Raw genomic sequence first — 27,343 nt, 5'->3', positions numbered from 1 at the left:
TTCATGCGCTGTCAGCAGTATTTACAAGGTGGAATCTCAGTCTAAGTATCTGTGAAATTCCCTTGCTGTTACATGGTTCTACATCCTAGAAATCTCATATGGTGAAAATCTACTTACTGACTGATATTGTGCTGACTACCAATATCTTGATTGCTTTTCCTCATTGATAAATGTGCAGTAATATTCCACCTGTGCTACAGATTTGTTTCTTTCCTCCTCATCAGCTTCACAGTAGGGAGCAGTTGCATGCCTTACTTGCTCTCTTACAATTTGAATGATTCAGGAAAAAAGTAATAATTGGAGGACGTTTTGACTGGCCAAAATACCCAACCAATTTTTTTTCAATGTCTTGACTTCGTTTCTGTGACAGTGTACAGGGGCAGAGGAATAAAGATTCACAATCTAAAGATGAAGTAAGTGATGCTAATGGGGGGGGGGTGGAATTTATAGTTGGAATCAAACTTCTGAAGAGACAGGTGCTAAGGGTAGTTCAAAAGGGGTATATGCGTGTATATACAAATATTTGGTTTTTTCCATCTTGAAAAAGATCAACTGCTTTTAGGGAGTAAAGTGTTATGTATTTTTACTTTGGTTTTGGAAGCACTTTAAGCCGTACATTTGCTTAAGAAAAGAGGAAGACACTTTAAGATAAGCCACTGCAGTATGTAAGAACCTATACTTGAAAAGATTTTCTTGCACTTTGTACACTGATCCATGAGCATCAGGCAGTAATGTTGTGAAAAGGATGCAATGCCGGTGCTTTAGATTTGGAGCTACCTGCCAGGTTGTACTGCTGGTATAACCTGGGCTGTGATTTCCTATAGTACAACTTTATTTGTCCAGTTGTTTTGTAAGGCAGTGTGTAGTATCAGCTCGGAAAAATGTCATTTATTGATTTGAACAGAGCCTGCTGTGTGGGAAATCTATCAATTATACATGATTGTGTTGAAATCTCTGAAGACGATCCATGTTAACGTAGGCTTTTATGGTTTGAACATGCAGAACCTTTTGTTGTCAATGATTCCTGATTTGGTTTCCTAGAAACTGGAGGTTAACATGTTCTAATTCTCCTATGCATTGAGCATCAGAAGTCCTGCTGCTGAAGTTAATAACAGTCTGGATGAAATCTGCCCATCTCTGGGACTGCTGTCTTGTCTCTTTTGTACAGTAATGTTGTCATACTCATTTTCTTTGAAGCTTCCTTGAACCATCCCCCTCTCACAAATAGTTCCATATGGAATCTGAAATGCTGGCAGAAATGCCCAGAGGCAAGTCGATGAGCAACTCAGCTGCACTGCTACTGACCCAGCAGACTTGACGTTATGTTCTTATGCTTTCATTTAGTCTGCTTCACAAAGCAGTACCCACTTAAATAGCAAAGTCCTAGAAGTGGATTGATAAGAAATAGAAGTGAATGTTGTAAACGTATATAATAGAGAGTGAGAACAGATATTTCTTTGTCCTGAACAGCAGGAGTGACACAGGTGGAAAGAAAAGGCAAAAATAAACTTGGCTGATGTCTGTTTATGCCATGCCTTGTATAGTTTCCCTGACAGCTAAAGTATTTCTAACATTGCTTTGGAAGTCTGTTAATCTACAGAAACAAATTACACTACTGTAATTGATACAGAAAAGTCTTTGACTTGTATAACAATTTTCCACACCTTAAATTTGACCCTCTGCACCTTTTCCCCTTTCTTTTTCTGAGATGAATGTCTCAACATACAGATGATTCATTAATGTTTTCCCTATTGAATATCAGCGTACTTGGAAGTCTTTTAACACAAAAAGTCTCATTAAGGCATGAGATCAGAATATGAAAGCAGTCAAGTGTTGGGAATACAAGAGACATTCCTTCATTTATTTAGACATTCTTTCTTGGAGAACATTTTTCAGGTAAGGAGATTACTTTCCAAAGAAGGCTTAGTGTATGAGACTGTTCTTTAGTGACTTTGTAACACTTTCTGCCTTCCAAAAATAAAACTTTTGAATTAATATCTAGTCTGGAAGACAGGATGACTTCATGTGTTTTAACAGTACAAGAATAAAGAGCTAGCTAGAGATGTTGAAGGAAGGAAGTCTCTTTATCCCGGTTTCTTGAGAAAACAAGGGCATGATCACAGTGTGTGGATGCTGCTTCATTCCACCTTGGATTTCTTTTGTTGCCTAATTTCTACCAATCTTATTGCGTAGCGGAAATCTTGGAGATAAGAAATTCCTCAAAATTATATAAGTTTGTGCAAGGTAAGCATCCCGGAATCGCATTACTTTTAAGGAAAAAACTTGCAGCTCAAGCTAATAGCAAAAGCCCTTTGCACATCCTACTTGTGAATGGCTCTTCTTTGGGAAACGTTTTATTTGGAAATAGCACCTCCTTAGGCCAAAGAAGCTAGAATACAGCATGACTGAATGGTAACAGAAATAAAATCCAGAGTAGATTTTAATAAAGAATGTGCGCAAGGAAGAAAATTTCTCATATGTGCAGTGTTGGTCTCTCAGCTGGCTGCAGTCATTTGAAAGAGTTTTTTAGCAACGATAAGCAGTTCAATGAAAATACAAGTTCCGTGGTCAGCTGTGATTAAAAAAAAAAGATGAAGAATTTTTGGAAAAGAGGTAGAGAGCACCACAGAATGAATCTGTTGAATGTCTGCACCCTTAATAGGTTCCAATAGTTACAGTTCTTCCATCTGGAAGTGAGAGCAAGGGCAATGAGAGTTTTCATGAGAGGAGTAATTAAGTAGCCCATACTCTTCTTCTCGAACATGAATGATAGGGGATAAGATAGCAAGCTAGAATATAATGCAAAATAGGGCCATGAGTAAAGTGAATGGACATGATCATACATTGTTTGATATGATTTCATTTGACGTGCCCTAGGACTTCACTATTGGGAATCTGTTCTTTTAAAAACATGAGGAGATGGCCTTGTCACTGAACTTCAATTTAGTCTGTGGGACTCATTGCTTCAGTATCTCATGAGTGAAGGATTTTTATCAGCTTAGAGAGTTGAATGAAGAAATCCAGAGATGAATGCAAAGGTAGTAACTTCCTAAGCCAGAGGACGTGAGTTGCAAACTTATGGTGGTTAGAGAGTACTTACGAAGGTGGTAGCTTGCACCCAGGATGCTTGTATGTGGGAGCTGCTGTGGTACCTGCTGCAGACTGCTGTCAGAATGTGGGAACAGCTGGATACATTGCAGCTGATAAAGCTTCAGGACTCAGATTTGCGGGAGACCTTGGTTCTATGTTGCCTTGTGGAATAGCCTCTGCAGATTTTCAGTTTTGAAAAATGCATCTCTAATTCAGTGAACGTCAGGTATGTTTAGATGATTCCAATCTTGTCTTTTCAGCCTGGGTAGACAATTAAAAGCTCAGAAAAGATGCAAGTTCAGTTTATTAAATAAAAGAAAAAAAAAAAAAAAGGAAAAAAAAAAAAAGGAAAAGTGCAGTTTAAATAAAATAATAATAAAACGAAAGTTAGGAAACATATATTTTGCAGTGTTTGTTCCCACAGTCAGAATATCTGGACAAGCTATTATGGTTTTTCTAGTGCCTGTGCCATGTCCCGTAGCCCTGACCTAAAGAAAATTTCAGACTCCAGGTCAAGCAGAGCTGAAGACACACGCATAAATCAATGACTTGTTTTAGTGCCACGTTAAGACAACATGAGTGGCTGGCTTTTCTGACCCCTCCTCCCTTTCATTTAATGTGCTTCTTTGGCTCTTCTTTAAAGAGGGCTCTGCAGAGTAATTTCAGCTCTTATCAGCTTGCTGACAGCTATATGAGCCTTTCTGCTGGCTCCAGGCAATGAGTGCAGGCGCGTGAAACTTCCCATTCTTCAAGTGAAACGGTCCTGGTTAGAGTTAAGGCAAATGGATGATAGAATTCTCCTGTGGGTGGTGCAGCTCACATGAAGGAGGTGGGATTTAGTTCTTCTTAATCAATTAATCAGAACCTCATTTCAGTATCTGAACACTGGAAGTTCTTCAATTTTAGTTAGGTTTTACAGCTCTTCTTTTAATGAAAATGCTCAGCTTCCAGCTGCAGCTCTTTCCCTGACAGAGGACAGCTTCTGTCTCGGGGTTCTTTAGACTCATCATTATCAAATTTAAATGAACTTTCATCTGTCTGCCATTTGTAGCATTTTAAGTAGTGTGATTGGAGAGGCTAACCCTGCATTAATCCTCCCAGAGTGCTTCAGTGGAGCTCCAGGTCCCCCATAAATGTCAGACCTGGACAATTTGCCATCTTATCAGATGCAGTGAAGTTAGCTGCAGCCCTCTCACCCCTCCTCCAGAGGAAAGATTTGTTGCTGCAAACAGCAAAGGAAAGAGAAAACTTTTTCCTGGATTACTGCCAGAGTCACCAGGGGAGTTGTAGAATCCTTGGCATTTGTATATGAGACTTTCATTGCTGCCCCCCCCCCCCCCACCCTTCACTTGCTGTAGCAAGTATTCTTATCCTAGACGTTTTTCCTATTGTTTCTCCTGCCGCTGCTTTCTGGAATGAAGAAAACTGCTTTTAATCTTGCTTTATTACAGAGTGGGCTTCATGGCATCTCTGAGAAAGAGCTCTGAAAACTGAGAGCCCTCAGCACCTCATTGAATAATCTTTCTGGGATGTAGCTGTGGTGCCTTAGTATCTAGGTTTGCATCCTCTGAACAAGAAGAGGTTAAATGTGAACTGTAGAAGCAAAATAAGGCTATTTTAAGACTTTGTTTAAGAATTTGTCTTTATGTTTTTGTAAAGTGGGTCTTAGGTACTTACCCCTTGCAGATCACTATGCACAGCTTGGATATACTACAGAAAACTCAGGTGATCCAAAAATTGAAGAAGCATGTACCTCTTTTGAAAGTATATTAGAGAGTGGTTTGTGTCATACCCATAAAGCAGCTAGCTACAGATGATTAAGCCTGTCTCCTGGTATTGCAGTAATTCTCACTACTCTCTGTTCTCCCTCTGCATAGTCAATACCACATCATACTTCTTTATCAAATCTGCTTGCTCTGCTTAACCTTTCCTTCATTATTCAGACTGTTATAAGGTTGTCTTTTATAGTGTAAATGCCCTGTATTACTGTAGTATTTGCATTTGAGTTGTTAAGCACTAATAGTTAATACAACTTTGTGTTGGATCCATTTTCCTAATGAGTAGATAGAGATATAAATAGCTTTCCCAAGGTCAAACTGCAGTGTTAATAATGGAATTTAGAAGTCCTGGATCCTGTTTTAATGACTACATCAAATGTATCTTGCAACACAGTAGAAATGTTTGGCTTTAAGTTACAAAGGCTTTGCATGTTCTGTAGAGGCAGCCTGCTGCCAGATAATCTTTAAATGCCTTTTCCTTTAGTCTTCCTAAGTTGTGCCAGTATGTCTAACAGCTTCTTAGGTGCCCGTGTGTGTATCTTTGTTAGGACTGAAGAAGTGGACTGTGCTAGAAATATGTTGTAATGCCCTTTGGCTGACAAGCAGTATAACTTGTGTCTGAAGGTTGGTTCTTTCCTCTTGTTAGATTGCTGTTAAGCTTCAGAAATAGTTTCCGGCAACTGGACTCAGCTGGGTAAGGGAATTCTAGTCCCACAGGATCCATGGAATACATAGTCTCTGTTCCCTCACACAGCACAGTTTACCATAAAATGCTTCCCAACAGTGTAGCAGACAATAGCAGAAAAATGTCAGTTGGTAAAAACTCTTTCCTGATCCTGAATCTGGTGATTAGGTTTAGCCTGAGAATGAGTGGAACACCTCTTAACCAACTGTCTGAAATACTTCAGTAAGCTAGCAGCACCAAACTGGGCTGTGCGCTCTTCCTCTCATACTCACTTGTTTCTAATCTGTTGCCACCTGTGTTTAGTAACCAGTGCTTCACGGAATCCCCTGAGAATTGAGTTCCATCTCTTGCAGATGCCATGTTACGTATCCGTCAAGAGGGGAATAACAACTACTTCCTAACACTTTTATTAATACAGAATAAATAGGCAAACACAGGTCAGCGGTATACTTTCCACCTTTATTGTGAGATAGCAGGGACTCTGTGAAGAGACTTCATGCTTATCACTGTGATTACTTTTTTTTTCCCCAAAACATGGCTTCATGTAGTGAAGAACATTCCTCTGTAGCACATCATTTTAGATGAAGTGAAAGACTCTAGTTGGTGTCTATCAACTCTTTTGTTTATATAAAGTAGTTTTCAACCCTATTCCTTTGTGATGTGACCATCTCACACTGTTAACATGACCAGCAATTATGCAGTCATACAGGCATAGACAGTTTGAGTCACAAAGGGAGTGTGTGTACATAGCTTGAGCTTATGTCGCTTATTTTTTAAGGTGTGGAGGAAAAGGGCAACACCAAGTTGTAAACTGATCTTTTTTCCTATAGATGCAGAGGGGGAAAAAAAAGACATGACTACCAGTCCTTCAGGTTTATTGTCATGGAATTTAGTGAGACATGCTTGTATTGAATCGAAGCAAGCATCAATGCTCTCTTAAAATTGCTCAGTGTTGAAAGTGTTTGAGTGGGCATATGTATGTTTATGCTTATTTAAAATAGAGCTATATAGCTTACAGGAAACATGAAAACATGTCATCAAAAGGACATGTTCTTCCTCATACAGGGCTTAAGCTCTGAAGTGAGGTATGCACTGATTTTTGAATGCTATAATGTGGTGGTAACTCTACCTAGATGATTTTTTTTCTTGCTTCAGAAAGCTGTCCTTTCATGTGTGTGATTGGCACTGGGCTTGCTTTATGTTTAAATTCTCTAATCAGGAGGTTTTAAGCTTCTATTCTCCCAGCATTAGTACAGCAGTCATGGGAAATCTCAAACAAGACAAGTCTTGTTGCAGCAGTTGACACAAATAAAAGCGCTTGTGCTTTTATTTATTTATTTTTGATGCTGGATGCTGATTAAAAGTTTCCAAGCATCCTTTAGCTATGTTATAAAGCCAACCAGCAGAGAACAGGGCAGCTGCTGAGAAGGGGAGATGCTAGTGGACATAGGACAAGATCGCAGTGGGAAGCATCAGTGTGTGTAACTCAGAAAGCTGGGAAAGGTGTAAACAGATCCCCAATTTATCTGTAGAGTGGGCTCTCCAAACACTGTTTTATTGGCCAGTGGCTCCTGCTTTACTAACCTCTAACCTCCACAATACTCAGAGGTGCTGCCCACCAGCCAGCCTTGTCTTTGAACCCCCCTTGGCTCCTGCCACCTCAAAGGCTTGCAGTCAGATTCCTGTGTTTTGCTTGGGACCTCACCTCTCAGCAGGATGCCTGCAGCAGGGAAAACTGATCCACCCTGAGAACATAGACATATTTGAAGGCAATACCACTGGGACTAGAAACCTATTGCTTTCAGTTTCAGGAGCTGTCCATCATTTGTCAAGAAATGCAGCTGAAACATTCCCGCAGCCCCCAAATTTTGGTCATAGTGTAGTTGAACATTCTCTACAATTGCATACACATATTTGTTCTCTGTTCTTCTCTGGACTGCTGTAGAATCAATGGTAGCATAAGCCTAGGTTACCTTTGGTTTGGTTTCATGAAGTTAACAGGGAGTGTGCAAAGGACCAGCTATTGTAAAAAAAGATGACACACACACAAAAGTCTTTTTGCCTGCTCCTCAGGTTAGGTATGCCTGCCCCTTCACAGTAACAGCCTGACTCATTGGGGTCATTAGAGAGCCTTGCAAAATCCTGGAAACTGATGGAGAAAGAATGGGTTATTTTTTTTTTATTTTATGGTTTTTTGTCTTTACATCATTATCAATGACTTTGTAGATATAGATATCTAGAAACCAGTTGAGCATCTGTATTATTCTCTCATCTCTGTGATGCCAATGCATGGCTCGTAAACAGGAGGACAGAGCTGAAGACTCTTTGTGATGAAAGGGAATGCAATAAATGGTGGTTATTTTTCCATGTTGCTCTTTTAAAGCTCTGAATGCTTCATCAATCTGAACTTTTTTTCATCCTGCTCCTTTCTTTACTGATTGTCTCCCTGCTTTGGAACAGTATTCCCAACTATAACTGAGAATGGATTGGTTCTGTGCTGCTCATAGCGTTGATATTCATTTCTTGATTCCATCACTGAAATTTATTTTGACAATGACTTTGTAGGGTACCAGGGCAGAAAAATCATGTTTCCTGACTTGTGAAGTGTTGCCTTCTGCAACAGATCTGTCAGGTTGACATACTGCCTAGTGAAAAAGCGAGTTTGAACTGAAGAGATCTGTGGTAGGAGGGAAAAATATCAGTGTTGAGTGCTATTATTACCTATTTAAGCTTTGTGTTCTTGCTATTTTAAAATGAAGTTACTGCTGTTAGGACTGTAAATAGTGGAAATCTATTTTAGGGGTCAAACTCTAATGTGGGATTTCAAAACCATATAAAATGTTGCCATTTCAATCTATTAGAACGGCTTCTTCTCCATCTTGTATTTGCATGAGATTTTAAGCAGTGCAGGCTGTTGTTCATAACAGCAGATGAAAACTTTAAAAAAATAAAAATCAAGCCACAAATTGTCTGTGAGTATGGAATCAAGACTTAAAATTTTAACTCTAACAGGTGTGCATCAACCATTTACATATGCATTTAGTTTTTGTCTGTACAAATAGATTATAAGTAGCAAGTGATTCTTTTCAAAACACCAAAGAGGAGAATTTGAGGAAAACTGCAGTACAAGAAGCTTAAGATTAGTATCTGTTCTTGCACTAACATTTTCCTTTACCCTTAGCTCCTATGAGTCAGCATTTGTCAAGTAGTTTAGTAGCAATAAAACTGAGAGTCTGTATAATTGAGTTACTCCCAAGTGGCTGGTATCTGAAGGGTAAGACTAGCATTTTGAACTCTGACCTCTGTTCCCTTTCTGAATTGGCAGCTTCAAAAAGAAAAAAAAAAAAAAAAAGTTTTTTTCGATAGTGGAAAGATTTGGTTCTACTTTTCGTTGTGTATCTAAAGTAGGCAAATACGCTTGTTTTAGGACTCATATCCTCATATGCATCTTTAGTATGAGGCAAACATATAGTTCAGTTTGTCTTGAACCTCAGTAGCCTATCTAATCTTACTACACAATAGAAAGGGTATGAAGGACATGTGACCAGGTAAATACCTTCTTAATGGGCAATAGTTTGTTAGGTTTTGGTAACTTAAAAAGCGTTCTATTTTATTACAGTATTGTGCAACTTAGGAACTTGAAGGTCTTTGTAATTGAACTTCCATGACTAGAGCTTGTAGGTGCACAGCAGAGGTGTAGTCATTTCTTGTAATACCTTCTAAGTCTGTGCTGCATGTCTTTGCTGCTGATACACCTTAGCAACAGGATGCTGGAGTCAGTTACTTTGGAAGCATTGCTTTTTATTAGTTTGAAGTTTCTTTTTACAAGTAATGGAAGGATAAAGCTAAGTTCTATCCAATCCCAAATTTAAGTCTGAAAAAGTTGCATCTCAGTGTCTGTGTAAGATGGATATTACACACATTGCTGGGATGCTGAAGTAGAAACAAAGGATCAGATGAATGTCAAATGTTTGGCTGTAAGCAACTAACAGAACCAAGATTGAAAATAAGATCACATATCACCTGGAAATGATTTTCAAGGCCAGTACTGCTGCAGCAGCTATATCATGTTATTCTTTTCACCAGAGCTTCACTAACTCAACCGGTCAGATTAAAAACCAGAAACACTAAGAGCCAAGAGTCAATAAGGGAGAACACTGAAGTAGAGTCACTTCAGATAGTGTGAAAATTTCAAGGCCTCATAAACCTTTTCAAGGTATTTTGGGAACACTGAATTCCTGCATTGGGCAAAATCTTACAGCGTCATGGCTCCTGACCTAGAAGCTGAGAGAAGTAGTGGTTTATGGGCAGTTAACTTTTACTGCTCTTTTGTGAATCTCATTTCTTCTTGTTTACTAACTTTCCTATCTCCCACCAAGTTGTAGGCTGTGAAAAAAACAAGTCTAAAAAGTTCAGTTAGTGGAATATTTTTCCTCTTAATCTAAACGTTACAGAAAATATTCCTTTCCTTTCCTTGCCTGATTCCTAGTGTTTTTCTTTCCACAAACTAATCAAAAGATTTACATTGATCTGTCTTGCACTCTACTCTGGAGCACCATTAGTAGCATTAACACTAGAACTTATAAACATTATATGAATGGACTCTGTAACCTGATGCTGTGCTGGCTTGTAAAGAGCTTATAAAGAGATGCTAGGCCCTCAAGTGTGTTTATTTCTAAGGAAAATAACACCTTAACTAAATAAATGTTACTTTCTGTCATTAGGCTTCACTTTTGATGCCTGTTGCATTTTTCCTGTTGTCTCCTACAAAAAAAAGCTGCAAATGCATCTGTCCCAAGCTCTTGCCTATACCAGTGTATGCTCTGTATTTTCTGCTTAGTCTCTTCCTGTCCCATATGTAGAAAAACCTACAGCTGATGACAAAACTTGTTTGATGAAATCCCACATTTTCCACTCCACTTGCAAGTTCGAAGAAATCTAAGGTAAGTTTATGTTTCAGATGTTGCTAGCCTTACACAAAGAGTATACATGTAGCTGTCAAGATACAAGAATACCTCTATATTATAGGAAGCATTTTTATCCTTCAGCAAAGCAAGGGGAAAGAGACAATTTACAGCTGTTTATTCCTAGCATGCTTGTGTTTGGGACTTTGGTCTGCAGATCTTGCCTCCAGGAGAGAGATAAGGCTTTGGTCTCCAATACCTGTGGTCTTTGGCTTCTATGGTGAGGCGGTCTTGGCTTTGTGAAATTTTCTCCAGATTCAGATGAATTAATTTCATGTGGAATCTATGTCTCATATGATGTATTAGTCACTTCAAATCCATCAGGCAACCCAATAATATCTTGTATTTCTCATTCTCTATCAAGTCAGTCATTCCATATCACAGAATTGTAAGGGTTGGAAGGAACCTCTCACGTGGTTCGACCCCTCTCCTTGATTCCTCTGCATGTTAGTGAAACAGTTACAGAAAACAGTACTTTTCCATCTTTTGTGTTGGATCTATTCCATATTTTCTACTTATTAAGAAATTCAGAAGGGGAAAAGAATCTGTATCTCTCAAATACCTGTTTGCAATTTCAGATAAGATGTAAATCCAGAATAAAATGCAGTAGGTTAAGATGTGTTCAGCTGCCTTTCAGGTCAGCTCTGACAACAATTAACGTGTTGTAACTGTGAAAACTTAGAACCATTTCCCAGTATATTAAAGCTGCTCTCAAGAACGTAACTATTGTCCTCCTAAATTCACAGGTGAGGGAAAGAGAAATGGACAGCTCAGAAAAACTCTGTAAGAATACTGAGAAAGTTGTCATAGGAGGCAGGAACAGATCTCCAGTGCTGCTTTTCTTGTTTTTCTCTCCCATATCCTTGTGTGTGTTCATGGGATTTTTATTCCCCCTAGGTATTCATTACATTCCAACATAAGCTTTTCAACCACACCAAGTAGAGCAGAAAATACATTTCAAATGGAATTGACACACATCTTCCCAATAGAGAACTTTCCCAAAATGTTTAGCAACTCACCATGCTGAGCAGCAGAGACTGGCAAACCATGTTAATCAATTCTGCTTTATAAAAGCAAACAAGGTGGGGAGGAAGTAATGAGACCCTGAAACATCTGTTTGGAGACTTAGAATCCCCTTAGAAGGTTTTGAGTTCTGCCTTAAAGAAACACACTCCAAAAAATTACAGCTAACTGTGGGAACATTTTCTAGCTCCTTATAAAAAAAATAAAAAATTATATAAATATTAGTCCATAAAAAACAAATTTCTTCTGCCCTCTTCTCCACTTTTGCTTCTGATTTAAAGGTGTAATCTTACCTTACAAATGTTCTTTCAGCAAAGAGATGCTACATCAGATCCATCCCAGGTGTGCTAAAGGAGGAAAAACAGAGTTGATTGTTATGAAGCTGGATAATCACAGTTACAATACAAATAATCTCAGAACAGGTTAGGAATGCTGTCAATTAGTAACACTGAAATACACACTTCCATACTACTCATAAAGTTGCGTATTAAAAGACTGCATAAAACAGTTTCTACTTCATAGTCAGTGCTGCTTATAGCAGTAGTTTTCTCAAGCTGTCGTCTCATATGAAAATGATATTTGGAATCTGTATTCTTACTATGTTTTTGTTACTTCAGTTTGCTGTTCTGGTTGCTTTTAATTCTCAGTCTATGTTTTCTTTTCTTTCCAAGTCTCATACTGGTGAGTTGTGGATAGTATGGTTTTCTTAAAAAATGAGGTAGGGATAAAGGAATATTTGTTTGGTGTTTTTTTCTTAGAATACGGTGCTTACTTTATTTATGCCTTTTTGATATTTTAAGACTTCAGATGTAACTTATTCTTATGTGTTCATTTAATTCTTCTGCTGTTGCAGTTGGACATAATATTTGTTTTGAACTGTTCTTGCTCAGACTCTGTCAGGCTGTTACTAAGTTACTAAGTCTTACCAGAGAGAGAGAGAAAGAAGAGATTCTGTTCTGGAGTGAAACTGCTTTGCATTTTCTCTGGATGATGAGTTGCAGAGAGAATTGTAATGTTTTGGACACACTTCTCTGTCTCCTTAGTAAAGTTTTGAAATCATCTTTCTCAGTACATGTTTGTTTGTTACCGTCTTCTCATGATAAAGATGGTGCTCAAGAGTGTGCTTCGCCCTTTTCTGGTCAGATTTGCAGATTTGTTGTTACTGTTTTTTAAAACTGGAACATGGATTTTTTTTTAATCCTTCTTTTTAAATATTTACCAAAACTATTCTGAAGAACCTGCTTTATCAAACTATCCACAGAGCAGGGCGCTGGGTCTACCATCCTGGCCACAGATTTTTTGTGTTTTCCCTCTTTGTAATCTTTCTTCTGCACCATTCTTTAGCTGAGAAATGCTGCAGCACAAATTGTATGAGCAGGAATCACTTTGTCTTCTAGTAAAAGGCCGCAGCCTGCGGAGTGAAACACACTAATGACTTACCATTATAGTTAAAACAATAGTTTTCTTATATCTTAAAGTCTGTTCCTCCAAAAGCTTGGTATTCCTTCAGTAACTAGTATTCTAAATAATTGTATACTCAGATCACATGGCTAAAACTGGCCTTTCTGTAGAACATTTATGCTGTTTAAGAAACATAGAACAGTAAAATAGCATTTGTCCAACTTTGTACATTTTTTTCCTTCAGTTGTTGCATTCTGCTCTGTTTTCTTCTAATTGCTTTACCATCTAGATACTGAACCATAGGGAGATTTTAAATTAAATTACTTTCTGGACACTTCAAGGTGCTGGAGTTTCCTGAAGAAAAATCAGGTTGAGAAATGTCACATCTCTTGGGTCAAAACACTTGAACTATTTTTATTGGCAGTGCGTATTTCCTTTTGGGTTGGAAGTGATCCTACAGGATCATTTGATGATTCTAGGCATTTGAAAAATCTGTTTTTATCTCTAATAGAAAATAAGAGAAGTCGGCCTTGTCATTTCTGAAGCCCTATTTTTCTTCCAGCATTTGAGTCTTACATAGAAACGGGGATAAGATTTAAACTTGCCATACAGGGCTTGAGAATGACTTCTCTGCGAAACTCGGTGTGCCTGGGTACAAAGAAATTACATGCTTCATTTGAACATGCAGTTTTATACTTCCTTCGTTGTAAATTAGCCCAGATGAATGTTTGTTATTAATTAGCAAAGTGCATGGACTGTTATGAAAGATCTTGATTTTTATCTTAATTTCTGTTTTGGCAGTTTAGGGGAGTTATTAGTTTGATGGAGTTCATGAGTACTAAAATTCTCCAGTTGATCTAGTTAAAGTGTGACTTAAGTTCCACCTTTTATGTTCCATGCCTTTATTAGGCTGTTTAGCTGCACTGTGAGTCCCTCTGCTTTGGAAAAATTGAGTATAACTGTAACTTCTTTTTAATGGTCAAACTACTTTTGATGTTTTTTCAAGAAGAAAACAAATGATAAGAATGTGAAAGCGACTGATTTCTTCTTTGAGTATTTGCAAGGTTTTTCATTCCTGTTAATCACTCGCAAAGTAATGCCATAGCTTCTTTTTATTGGCTCTAAGTCTTCTTTTACATGGAAGTGGAATCGAGCTTGAAGTCTTCTGGGTCTACAGAAATATCCCAGTTGGAGTAAGCATGCCTCCTAATTTAATTTCCACCTGGCTTATTGTTTACATTGAGCAGATTACATGTGTCAAGCGTGAACTGATAATTAAACGCTGTATCTGTTCAGTAAGAAAGTGAATATAATTCTCTTTGCAGGCAAGGTGGTTCTGGGAGGCGTATTTTCGATCGATGAAGGCAATTGCTCTTGCTACTCTTCAGATTATCAATGATAGAATTTATCCATATGCTGCCATTTCTTACGAAGAATGGAATGATCCCCCAGCTGTGGTAAGTAAATTCATTTGATTCACTCATAAAACAAATGACTTTTTCTTTTTTAAGAGGTATGTGCTATGAAACTTGGTAATAATTCTATGTGTGTTTGTGTATGCATTGTGTTGGTAACTCCAGCAGATGAAGTTAATATATTTTTATGACAACTGGCAAAGTAACTAGCAGTTTGTTTTATGTACTGGCTGTGAAATACGAACTTTGGCTGTTGCACTCCAAATTGCACGCTTCGTTATTTATTTATGTATTTATTTATTTTTCATGCATGCATACACACATTTATTTCTTCTGCATTTAAAGTGAGTTTAGAGCTCCTAATATTAAGTAACTGCAGTGGAAACAGTCGGCGGAAGTACTGGAGATCTTAATTTGCTAGGGTCTTTAACGTAATTCTGCTGAAATAAATAGCTGATTAGTCTTATGCCTGGAATTTTCTCCTTGTTTTTTTACATAATTTCTCCTATACAGAAACCGATGATCAAAGTTTTGCTGGGATGTTGGTTGCGGGTTTTTTTGTTTGTTTGTTTGTTTATTTGTTTTAAATGTTTCACTTGTTGAACCTCCCTCTGCTAAGAAGAAATGCTGGAGAATTAATTAACCTTCTGCACCAGGCAGCCGGTTCTGATTTTTTACTATATAAAGGCTGCAGATGATTTTCACTCATAATCAGTTAATTTTTTTTTCTATATCAAAATATAAAAAATAGTTTTGAGTTCCTAATAAAAACAAACTTGTTAACTGTCTCACTTTATGATAGGTTAGAGAAAGTCTCTCTGGAAGCTGCATAGGATTGCTCAGGAGTTGTGTGTTTCACTTCTAACTCCTCAGGCTGATTGAGTGTGAACGGTTGTTACAAAGGGCTAGAAGACAAATTTCTGTTGCCTAGTCAAAAGCATTGGTCTACTTTTGTCATTGACTTGAGAACAAATGTGACACTTGTACTTAAGCAGCAAATTAGCTGCAGAAGAAGAATGTATTCTATAAATAGGGAGTCAAAGTATCTTAACACCTTCAGATTATGCTAGCAGGTCAAGCATCATGAAGCACCTAGTAAAATGAAGAGAATATACTTAAGGAGGCTTTAAAGGGGATATGAAAACCTCTTATGGTTCTCTCCTGTTCTGGAAACCTTTCAATTTCTGGACAAGTTATACTTAAGTCTGAGCAACAAGCAGGCTTTTTCTGTCCTTCTTAAATGCATGCTTTGAAAAAAGACATTTATACTTCGTTTTTCTACCTAGAGGTTCTTAGGCAGGTTTATTGGCACAGATAGAGCAATGTGTAGAGCAGAGCACAGAAGCTGTGGTGGAACACGTAACAGCAGTGTCATGCTAGGGCAGCAAGGGGAGTGAGCAGGAATGTTTTACCAATATGCGATGGCAAAGAAAAGCTAGAGGGCTGACTGCAATTAGACAGGCTGGAATTTGTCCAGCATGTTGGAGTTCAACACCTCATATCATGAGTCTTGTGCCATACATGGTCAGTTCCTCGGTGGTTTTATGTCTCAGTTGGAAGAATTTGATATTTATCCTAGTCTATGAGAATTGCTTAATATGTGCACAAATACATTTCTTGCTTCAATATGAAACAGAAACATCATAAAAAAGTTCCTTTATGGGCTGTGTAAGCTCCATATTAGCCAGCAGCACAGAGTGCCTGTGACCCTTTCTCACAGGGTCAGTTAAAGAAAATAGAATTCAGATCGGGAATTGTTCAAAAGCAGTTAAATTTGTAGAACAGAAGTGCACAACCCCGTGATATCTTTAACTGTGGTTTTTGATAGCTGCTCTGAGCATGCATGAAAATTTCATTATATCAGGCTCTTTTTGTGGTGTTCTCCTTTTTTTAGCCAACTAATGCTGTTGGGTTTTGAACCACGTTCTTTCCTTGGAAGTGCATAACTGGAGCCTTTGCCAGCCAATTTTTGAGATTATTTTTTAGTTGAATATATTATGTTTAATCTCTTTGGGGTGAGAGCATATTGCAGTTTCAGTCTATAAGGGAGTATATTCTCCAGGAATCAGGTATTTCAAATTTCAGACAGTTTGGAAGGTGATGATATAAACAGTATCTGCCAGTAAATTTAATAAGTCGTGGAGATCTTTTAGATCATTTTAAAGAATAATTGTGGTATTCAGTTATCAAAATTCTGCTTGTTACAGAAGAAAGGATCTACCTGAGCCCGAGTGTGTTTCTCATCTAAGTTTGTGCCTAATGTGTACTCAGCACTGTTGTGATTTCTAGTTAGCCCGGATGAAAAATAGTAGTTGGAAAGCAAGTACATATGTACTTTTGAGGTACCTGAAGGTGTTAACTGTATTCTCAAACTCTGATAAGAAGACAAAATAACTTAAGACAGATTGAATGTGTTCTTCATTTGCAAGAAAACTGCCATATTCATCTCTAGATAAACTCCAAGACTGAAACATTTAAAGAAAATAATTTCACATTGGCCTCAAGGTCAGGATATAGGTAACTGTTGAAGCACCTGCAAGTTAACATTAATATCACAGTGAAATGTGCAAGTAACTCAGTGCCAAAAATTCTTGTGTTATTGGCCAGAACTGAACTTGTCATTTATTTTTTCCCTTTGGACTAGGCTGGCTCAGTATGCAGATCTCTGTCTCTCCTTGTTCACCGTGACGCTGTGGTTAGTAAGGATTAAATGTGGCGCTTGTACATATTCTCTTGTTCCCATTACACAGTTTAGATAGGAACAGAGTGCAGAGTTGCAGAAAGAGTACATACAAGCTATAGGCAGATTAGCAGGAGGTAAAGAAGGTGCAATCTCAATTTTAATGCAACAGGCTTATTTCAGTTAGAGATTCCTGTAATCAGTACAGGGCTGTTGACAGAGCTCAAAGTAATAGTGTTTTGAAAGTGACAGCATAGGTTTGGTTATGGAATATTTAGACAGAAGGGGCTTGTATTAATTCTTATGTGTACTCATTCACTAGGAGCATGATCCCTTTCTAGCACAAAGAAGAGCATGCTCTCTGTGCAGGATCATCACGCAGAGAAGAATTCTTAGCTAGTGAGCATCCTTGGCTGTGGTTGTTTACCTGCCTGACTTCATAGTGCAGTGTTCCTTTTTCTTTGTGCCCTTCTAGGGGTTAATTTTGCATAGTGTACTGCTGGAGTCCTGAAAAGTAACAGAGTGCTAGAGCTCAGTAAAATGCCCTGGTTGTTAATTGTTTTGCTGCACAGTTGTTCCAACTGCTTCAGATGTAAAATACAGCAGTGAAAGCATTTCTTCTTCAACAATTAGCGTTGCTCATAACAGTCCAAGGTATGCATTATACTCTGTATTTTTTTGAGCTGTTGCAAACTCATGAATTTTCCCCATTTTAAGATTTGCCATCTAATTTCAGTCTATTTGCTATGATTTTATATTGTACTGGCCTTTTATTGTTTTTATTACAATATGGTAGGATTAAACCTACTTTGAGTTAGCCTGTATGTATGATAGACAAAAGATTCTCGGGAACCTGATATGCTTGATTAGGTCTGGAACTACAGTAACTATAAAGAGGAAGCTGTGCATCATTCACAAAGGGGTGCCTCAAGTTTGACATCATTTGCAAAGTAGGACAGTTAAGGACTTAGAAATGTTTTCTGAAGACTTTCTCTTTGCTTTACCTTGAACTTTGGTAACAGGTGTCAGGAATTAGAACATCCACAAATGTAATAATGATTACATTCTCTTTTCAGCAAAATTACATTGGTGTTTTTATCTGAGGGGATAGCTGTTATCTTGGACAGTCAGCATGGAAGTGATATTTATGCATTTAAAATCAATGAGGCATGCTCATAGCTAGGTCTGTATATAAGTTAACCCCCAGATGTTGCTCCTTTCTCATCACAAGGAAACACCAGCCCACCACCTTGTATTGAATCTGTAGTCTCCCAAACACTCCAAACTGCTCTGAACAGATACTATTGCCAAAAGAAGCAGTCCTGCATTCTTCCACATTTGGATGATGATTTCCTCTCCCTGTGCTACCTCCTTCTTGAATTTTCCAAATCACTTGTGGTGAATTAACTGAAATCTGTTTCCTTCTGTAAAACTTATCCAGCAAAATAAAAGAAAGATGGGGAGGAACAAAGGAGGGAGTGGGTGGCTGGAAGGCTGCTTTTTTTGGCATGAGTTTGGCTTATGTTGGCTCAAAATGTTAGTGAGACTGTTGCCTGAGTATCTTCACCACCATGTGGGCACAGCAGCAGTGCATGAGTGTGTTTTTCTAGCAGAAGGGGATATAAGGTACACAGAAGATAAATGCATATGCAGTTAGTTGTGTACTTAAAACATTGAATGAGCAAAGGGATCCAAGCAGTTTTATATGTTTATGTCATTTGACTGAAGGTTGTTGTCCTTCTCTAAAGAAAAGTGGATGATTTTCCTACTCACAGTTTTCTACTCATACTGTTGAGGAAGTGGAAGAGCAGTATGCATATAATGTGCTGATATGTAATGAAATAGTACTTTCAATAGCAGTACACTATGTTTTTGCCTTTTAATGAGGAGAGGGCATGTAGTTTCTGTATTGGTTAGTCCAGCCATTATCCATTAGGTAGCAGCAATCCGTTTTGTTCAAGTAAGCCTGAAAATGGCGACTTATGTGCTGTTCATTCTGATTGTTACCAATTTGGGCTGCATTAGAACTAATGATGTGGATTTGAGACGTGATCTGTTACCTTCAATTAAGAACTTTGTTGTGCATTAATGGGGGTAAATTACTTTTTCACTTCACAAACTAGCTATTTGTGATTATTTAAATTCTCCTCTTACTTACTTCATACCTTCCCAACATGTACGGCTTTCTGAAAAATGTCAGATGACTTTTTTCCAGTTTTTCTTTAGTTGCTTTTGCTGAAATTCTTTTAAGTCTGTTTATACCATAGGCCTATAAAACATTAGGTTTTGTTTGTAAGTGGCTGCTTTTGAGTTTTGACCTTGGGTGATATAGATCAGACTTCAATAAATCACTTGAGAATATCACCATGCCTAACATACTATTAAACTTACTAGATTTAGTTTTTTCCCAGTGAGACAGGAAACAGAACCATCGTTTGGCTTAAACTAAAACAAATAGACAAGTTAACTTTGTGCAACAAATGCCATTCCTTTAGAAAAGCCTAAGCTGTATGTTCATTTGTGGACTCTGTCCAATTACCAAACAGATCACACTTGCTAAATGATAAAACTAATTTTAAGCTATTTGACTATTATGTTATAGCTCATAGTCCCCAGATGATGCCAATATTATAGTGGTACTAACATCCTAGTATCACTTGTCATCTTCAGAACATTAACCAAATATTAATATACACTTTTATAAAAATTTATTTACCTGTAAATGAGAAATGCCCAGGGTGTCATCCAACCTGGCCTTGAACACCTCCAGGTATGGGGAATCCACAGCTCTCTGGGCAGCCTGTGTGAGCACCTCAACACCCTCTGAGTTAAAGAGTTTCTTCCAAATATCTAATCTAAATTTCCTTTATTTTTGTTAAAAACTATTTTCTCTTGTCATTATCAAATAATGTAAAAAGTTGGTCTCCCTCCTGTTTATAAGCTCCCTTTAAGTACTGGAAGGCCACAGTGATGTCTCCCTGGGGCTGCTTTCTCCAGGCTGGACATCCCAACTCTCTCAACCTTTCTCCAAAGGAGAGAAGCTCCAACCCTCTAATGATCTTTGTGACTCTTTGACCCTTCAACTTACCTGTCTTATTGAAAGCTTGAATGCAAGCTTTATTCTTAATAATTCTCCTCACTGAAAATATATTCCTTTAGCACATTATTAAAATTAAGGAGCTGAAGAAATGAACCCGAAGTTAAGTTTTTATGTCAAAAGATGTGTTAAGCCAATAGATTCAGTGTCCGAAGGGCTCAGACAGCTGATAAAATGTATGCAGCTAAACAAAAAAAGGTACTGAATAACTTAGCATTATAGTCATCTGATATATCTTGGCATTCATAATCTGTGATTCAGATGGTATCAGATTTCATCACTCAAGTAGGAATAGGAACTCCTGTGTGCCTCATGGCTAGTATGGTTTTGGGGAAGGTTTGTAATCTTCATCAGAATGTGAAACGTTGGCCATACAACTTGACTTGTGATTCTGGGAGTATAAGTGCCATGGTTGGCTCCAGAGAAGGAGAGAGGTTAATTCCTTTGGTTTTGCCCTATGACCACTCAAGGATGGGAAGCATGATGAAATACTTTCTCAAAGTGTTCAATAAAAGCTTATCATGAATAATTGGAGAAAAATAGAATAAATCAAGGCCTTTTTGGTCTAGCAATTCATAATTGAAACCACATTGCGGTTAGGATTGATATTCTGAACAGCCCAGCTGAAAAAGCCTTACATAGGAAAGGGATGCATCTCTGCTTTACTTAGATGTATAGGCAGACTACTTAGCTATTGTATAAGTACATCATTCTATTCCCCTTACCTCTGTGCTTTTAACTGAGAATTGTTGTCATTCAAACTGTATGATTCCTATAATATGTTGACTATAGTAAGAACTAAATCTGGTTATTGAAAATAAAATATATATAGAGAAAACACACTGTCTTGTTCATGGTAACTGTGAAATTTCATTCTAAACTGTTGTTGCTGAGTTTTCCCACTAAATGATGTCTGGGGAAGTTCTTGGCTCTTTACTGTAATACGGAGTAGCATCTTAAAGTCTTGTTTTCCTAGAGACCATTTTATGTTGTAGTTTGTAATCTGTCTGCTGTGTAGTGTGTTTTCAAGTCTCTTTTGATGGCATTCACTGTGTACTTAAATAAGGAATTCAGGGTAGGACCCTATCTTAGTTTTGTGTGCTATTTTCAAATACCTTTGAGGATCTGTTGTATATAGAATGAATGGCCAGTTCCAAGTCCAGTGTCAGTGACAGTCAGAAACCCTTACCTTTCTCACTTCTGTGTTCTGAGAACAGAACTTTTTAAAACTTCTTGGCTAACTTAAACCTGAAGATTCCACACTGGGGCTCAACCCTACGCATTTCATATAATGAGAATTCAACTCCCTTGGTATCTTATCCTTAATACATAAACTTATCCTAAAATAGAGTCAAGTTGCTTTTTATGACTGGGGGAAGAGCAATATTTGATGTTTCCAGTGGAAAGGAAAGTGCTTAGTTTCTAAGATACAAGTATGCATGCGCAACTGCAGTAGCCTGAATCCTTCCTTGTAATACTTATCTATGCCTAAAATTTCCTCTTTCCCCAGCATTAAGCCATCTCAGAGTTCTTGCTGTTATTCAGGTCCCACTACTTTGGCTGTTCTTGTGATCTGCAAAGAGCTGTCAGACCTAAGTGACATGAAATTACTCTAAGGAAACTGGTGTTTGAACTTGATCTGTTTTGCCCATAAAAATGATTCACAGCAAACAATCTATCAATCTTAGATTCATTATCCTGGCTCTTCTAATTATATTAGCTGGGAGGGCAAGAGTGAAGGATTGTCTTATCCATAGTTGAATGTCAGCACTTTGTCAAGGAGAGGTGATGGATAATCAGTCCAATGCTGCTGCTTGCTCTTCTTTCTGAGAGTGAAAGTTCCTATGAATTTTCATCATGAGTGTTAATAAAGATGGGTCTGGAGCAAATGTTCTTTCACCCTTGGTTTCTTGATCAACAACTAGGAGAACCCATCCCTATGTCATTATCCACTTCATACTTTGCTGCCATAATGGAGATTTAATTAGATTGCTGTTGAATTAATTGTCTGTATGGTTTGCTTTTCCCAAGGAGAAATCTGGAAGACTTTAGTAAATTATGGAGGCTTGAATTTGTCCGATTTCCTGTAGAAAGCGGGGTCAATAGGTCTCAGACTGTAGACACACTCTTCAGGCAGGCAGCAGGGGGTTGGCTCTTAATGGCACTTGAGAGATGCTTAATTGCCTTTTTGAAATGTTTTTCTCAAATGAGAGGCTTGCTTCTCCCGCCCATTAGAGTGTGTCTACAGGCTTTTCATTCCCTCCATCACCCTGTAGTAGATGCATGAGTAAAAACACCTGATATGTTGTCTTATTTTTCCTAAGTTATAACCAGCAGGGGAAGATGTTTGTGCCTTTCTGAAAGTAGTAAAGGTAGAAATTTAAGCGAACATAAAATTCAAGTTTTTAAGAGAAATAATGGTAATTTCTGTAGGCTACGTATACATGTGCATCTTTAATTTTTCTTTGAGCAACTGAAATTGTTTTAGAATTATATAAACAGTAGAGTCCTTTTCAAGGTATATTATAGCAAGTAATTCTGTAGGAGATGCTGTGGCCACAGAGAAAGTGGGGACTGTTAATTTAAGTGGCAATACTCACCCATAAGCAATAAATACAGCATAGATTACCAGTTATTTCTCGTTGTAGTGCAGAAGCATAACATTTTCCTGGCAGCCTGCTGACTATGACATTAAACCTCTGCTACAATTATTAATGAAAAGAAGTTTATAAATGTTGTTTCAAAGAGCTTCTCAACATTACAAGGATCATTTGGGTAATAGCAGTTGGGGTTGTGGTTGTGTGGAAATGAGTTTGTAAAGCTTTAATGAGATGGATTGTGCTCTATTAACATTTTGATAGTGATTTGCTGTAGGAATTATTGAAACTGGAACAAAATCAGAGACTTGGCCCACTTCTTGTAAAATTATTATGCAAAATTTGTCTATGCATGTATCCATTGTTAAAGCAATGAGTATGTAAATTCTGAGACACTGATTGTAGTCCTCTGCTATCGCAGGTAGCTATGTCTCTTTTGTGAACTGAAGTTGAATATAACTGTTGCTATTTCTATTACATCTGCGAGCTGAAAACTGCATCTTTTTCCTTTAGGAACATTAATAACACTTTATACCAAATGCTACTTGCACGAGATATGCTAAAGGATGTGTGTAGCTGAGGACTAATCTGTCTTTCCAGGCTGTTTTGGGAAGTCTAGTATTACTCCTACTGACAGATTCTTGCCTGGAATGTGTCCTTAGACCATCATAGATAAAACAGTGTGCTAATATTGTACTTAAAGTAAAAATTGATTTTTTATCTCATGTATTTTCCCTCCTTTACATGCTGATGTGTATGTAGAAGTCAATAGTATTCACATAGTAATCTTTTTTCCTTTTCTAAAATGGTCAAAAATGTTGTGATCTTTTTAAGTAAAATAGGCTCAGTTCTCCTTGTATTCCTACTTAAAATGCATCCCAGTTAGAAATGTCTAACCACTGAGCTTGAGGAGGGTGACTGAAGAATATAAAGACAAAATCAGAACATGGAAAATTGCAATATTTATTTCCTCATTACAAATTAAAAAAAAAAAAAAAAAAAAAAAAAAAAAAAAAAAAGTACATCACAAAACCTTGTTTTCCCCCTAACACAAGCAGACTTACAAGTATGATTTTAGCTGGAGATCCTCACAAGGTTTCCGTAACCTGCTGGCAGTTGCTGGCTGCTTATGAGTGTTCATAGTTTTTACAGGCTGGCGTTCAGAACTTCCCTGCAAAACAGCATTGCTCAGTTTCTGCTTTCCTAACTCTGCTTTTCACCTCGTCCCAAAAGGTCTTATTTTTCCCTTTGCTTCTCTCTCTGACCCTTGGTATCTGCTTGGAACGTCAGCTGGAATGGAAAAGTTGAGACTAGAACACCGACGCTTTCATTCCTGTTGAGCAGTCCCTTCACTGCTTCCTCCCCTGCGTTGTTGCTTCCAAATGAGGTTGGCACACGCAGTGAGAATTTCACTGTCTTGTCTCTTGCCAGTTGAACTGGCTTCCTTATGCTGGCAGTGTATTGAAATAAGACCTTTAAAGTCTTAAGAGGGATGCCTTAGTTAAAATTCAGGAGGGGTAAATAACTCTCTGAAATTCATCTTTGTATCTCATGCTTTTGGTGTATTGACAGAATAGGTTTTCTCACCCCATTTAACAAACCAAATTTTGTGGAAGCTATTACGTTATTCCTCCTAGTGTCTGCTTTGGTGATTTTTTTTCCCTTGATTCCCATTTTATGTCAGGTATATTTTTTTTGCTATTTTTATTTATTTATTTATTTATTACTTCTGAAGTTGTATGGCTGATTAGGTTTCTGTTTGTTTAACGAGTCCTGACTGTAAATATGAATGTTTGAAATAGTGATTAGTAAATGAGAATCGATTCTTGGTGTTTGAGTTCAAAATTCACCATAGTTTTCCTTTTCCAGAATTCTGCCTGCCTCTTCCACTTGATTTTTCCCTAAAGCTCCTCCTGTACGCAATTGAAATAACAAAGAAGCTAGAATGAAAGTTTTGAGATATTGTTGAAGTTCACTTCTGCAGAAATCAGAGAATCATTCTGCCTGCTCTGAGCCTACTTCACCTCTGACACTTGAATGCTGGCTATATGAGTTACTCCCTGCTGTAATATTTGTTTTTATTTGAATTATTTTATTGTTTTCTTTCACAGAAATGGAGCAGCGTGAGCAACCCACTCTTCCTTCCCTTGATCCCACCACAGTCCCAGGGATTCACAGCAATAGTTCTGACCTATGACAGGGTGGAGAGTCTTTTCCGAGTCATCACCGAGGTGTCCAAAGTGCCCAGTCTGTCCAAGTTGCTTGTTGTCTGGAACAACCAGAACAAGAATCCACCTGAAGGTAAGACTTGGTGTTAGGTGTAGTGGAGGAGAGTGAAACTGGGAGTAATATGCCTTCAAAAACTGTTTTGTAGTTACTTTCAAAACAGTAAACCGAGATTTTTGTGGCGATGCTTTTGAAAGTGAAGTGGGAAAGGGCCAAAGTAGATGAAAAGAAACATTCCAGTGGTTCTGCTGCCAGCTTAATGTCAAAGGTAACATGAAGTAGTTGCAGAGACATTGGCTGTCCTTACTTTTGTTTTGGAGAGTGGTAAAGAGAAACTCATCTTTGTTTTGTCAACGCTTAGTTTTATTTCTCTGTAGAAAGACATATGGGCCTTGATTTAAATGTTTTTGTTTCCAACACATATGATACTGTGTTTCTCTTTGCACAACAGAATCTGATGGAACCTGCAGGATCCCTCCAACTTTGAAATTTGTGTTTATTTTAAAATGAGGGTATATTCACAGACCTTTATTTTGTGCTTATTGCTACATTGGATGAGCTTCATAAATTCTAAACACTGGTACTAAAGATGCGAGCATTATTTTGGGCAGTTAGTCTTCTTTTCTCATTCTTAATGAAAGCCTACATCTGCAGTATTTGTAAATGAGTTTGTTTCCTGTATGTCATAGCTACGAATTGGTCATTCTCATCTGAAAATGTAGGTGATATTTTTCTGGGAGAATAAGTGCCTTCTTCTAGGAAGATGTTCAAAAATGCTGACTTTGGTGGTGTGGAACTTTGTGTATTCATCTGTCTACTGAAGCAAATGAAACCTGTTAGGACTCCTTGCTATGTAACTGCATTTTCAGAAGCTTCAGCTGCTGCAGTTTTGCACTCTTCAGAGTCAGCTACCAGGCGTAGTGGTAAGATGCAGCGCAAAAATTAATCCTGACCACTTTTCTCAATCTGCCATGTTCTGACAGCTTCTCTGGAGTCAAGTTATTGCAACCCTTCGCTTGGCTCATTTGCCATTTTGGCATATTGCTGCAGTTCAAAGAAAGTAGCTTTATTGTTTGCTTTGAAAAGCATTCTGTAATACTGCTGTGCTAAACATCTCAGAATTTAGTGGTTTATAAAATGCTTTGCAAACTTTTGAAGTAAGAAGTGTTGCATACAAGTTGATGCTGGAATTTTTGCAGTTAAAAGTTTTTCTCTGAAAGTTAAAATGCTTAATGTTACACTCATTCGGTTATGTAAGCTGTGAGCGAACATCTACTGAGTGCAGGTGGATTTGACCCAAATGGATTGTTTCCATGTTTTGCTTTGAGTGAAAAGGAAAGTAGAAGAGTAGGAGAGTTGAAACAAACAAAACGTTGGCAAGATATTTTCTATTAAATCATTCATATTAATCTTGAACTTAAAAATTCTTGAGAATTGAAGTGTTTAATTTTTTCTGTCTTAATTGTTATGAAGTCATAAAGTAGCTTCAGAAAAAACTGTTGTTGTCTCTAGAGTATAAAGTTGCAGTTGAGTGCCCAGGAAGTTGTGCCCTTATATTAGACTAAGCATTGCACTGAAGTAAATAACCATTTGTTTCCAGTGCTCCTTGTCTCCTTATTGCTGTTATAACCATTATAATCTTGGGCTATGACCGAGGAGAGGTCAGTTTGATTAAATTAACTTGTTTCATTTCAGATCCATGCAGGGTATTCCACTTGGCTCTTCAGCCAGTCTCTCCTTCAGTCTGTCTATTAGTGATTCTAATCCATGGACTTCAAAGCTTCTGCTGTTTATAGCCTGTTAAAGCCAGGAAGTTTCTGATGGATTAAGGCAAGGAATGAGTTTGAAGTTTGTAATGTGCACCACTGTCACTGATAAAGTCTAGTTTATTACCCTACAGTAGTATCTGCGCTTTTATGGCTATTTTCTTTTAATTGATTATAGTGAAGCTGAGGTGCTTAACCTTCTCAAGCACCAAGAGCTGTATTTCCTGATCATTTACATATACAGGACATTTCTGTACAGAAGAAAGTCATGGCTTTTGGCATTGCAACCCTTTGTGATTTGTTTTTATTCCAAGTGTACAAGAGGGAGGGCTGAGTGGAGGACATCAAGGTTGTCTTTAGCACTGATCATAGGCAGTAAATTGTGAATTGGATTTGAGTCTCTTGAAATGGAGCTGGCGTAGTTCTGCACAAATATGACACGAGCTGCTCTTGTGATCACACGAATAGTATTATAATTGAAAATGACACCTATTACACTTGATATTTTTATCAGAACAGTATGTATCATAAACAGAGAGAATCTGTCCCTGGGAATTGAAATTTTCAAACACTTGCAAATTCTAGAATTCATGTTGATATTTAATTCTTTTTTTTTTTTTT

At 37.8% G+C, this 27,343-nt stretch overlaps 1 protein-coding gene across 1 annotated transcript in view; it reads left to right on the top strand.

The window, feature by feature from the left end:
• Window positions 1-27,343, top strand: part of EXT2 (exostosin glycosyltransferase 2) — a 67,682-nt gene that overhangs the window by 17,061 nt on the left and 23,278 nt on the right. Inside the window, exons 8-9 of the mRNA XM_072338874.1 lie at window positions 14,267-14,398; window positions 24,842-25,031. Of these exons, the coding sequence (XP_072194975.1) occupies window positions 14,267-14,398; window positions 24,842-25,031 (322 nt within the window). The remainder of the gene's footprint in view (window positions 1-14,266; window positions 14,399-24,841; window positions 25,032-27,343) is intronic.

The sequence above is a fragment of the Excalfactoria chinensis genome, chromosome 5 (assembly GCF_039878825.1).
Source record: "Excalfactoria chinensis isolate bCotChi1 chromosome 5, bCotChi1.hap2, whole genome shotgun sequence".
NCBI lineage: Eukaryota > Metazoa > Chordata > Aves > Galliformes > Phasianidae > Excalfactoria > Excalfactoria chinensis.
The sequence above is the reverse complement of the archived record's forward strand: the minus strand, read 5'-3'. Positions and strand labels throughout refer to the sequence as shown.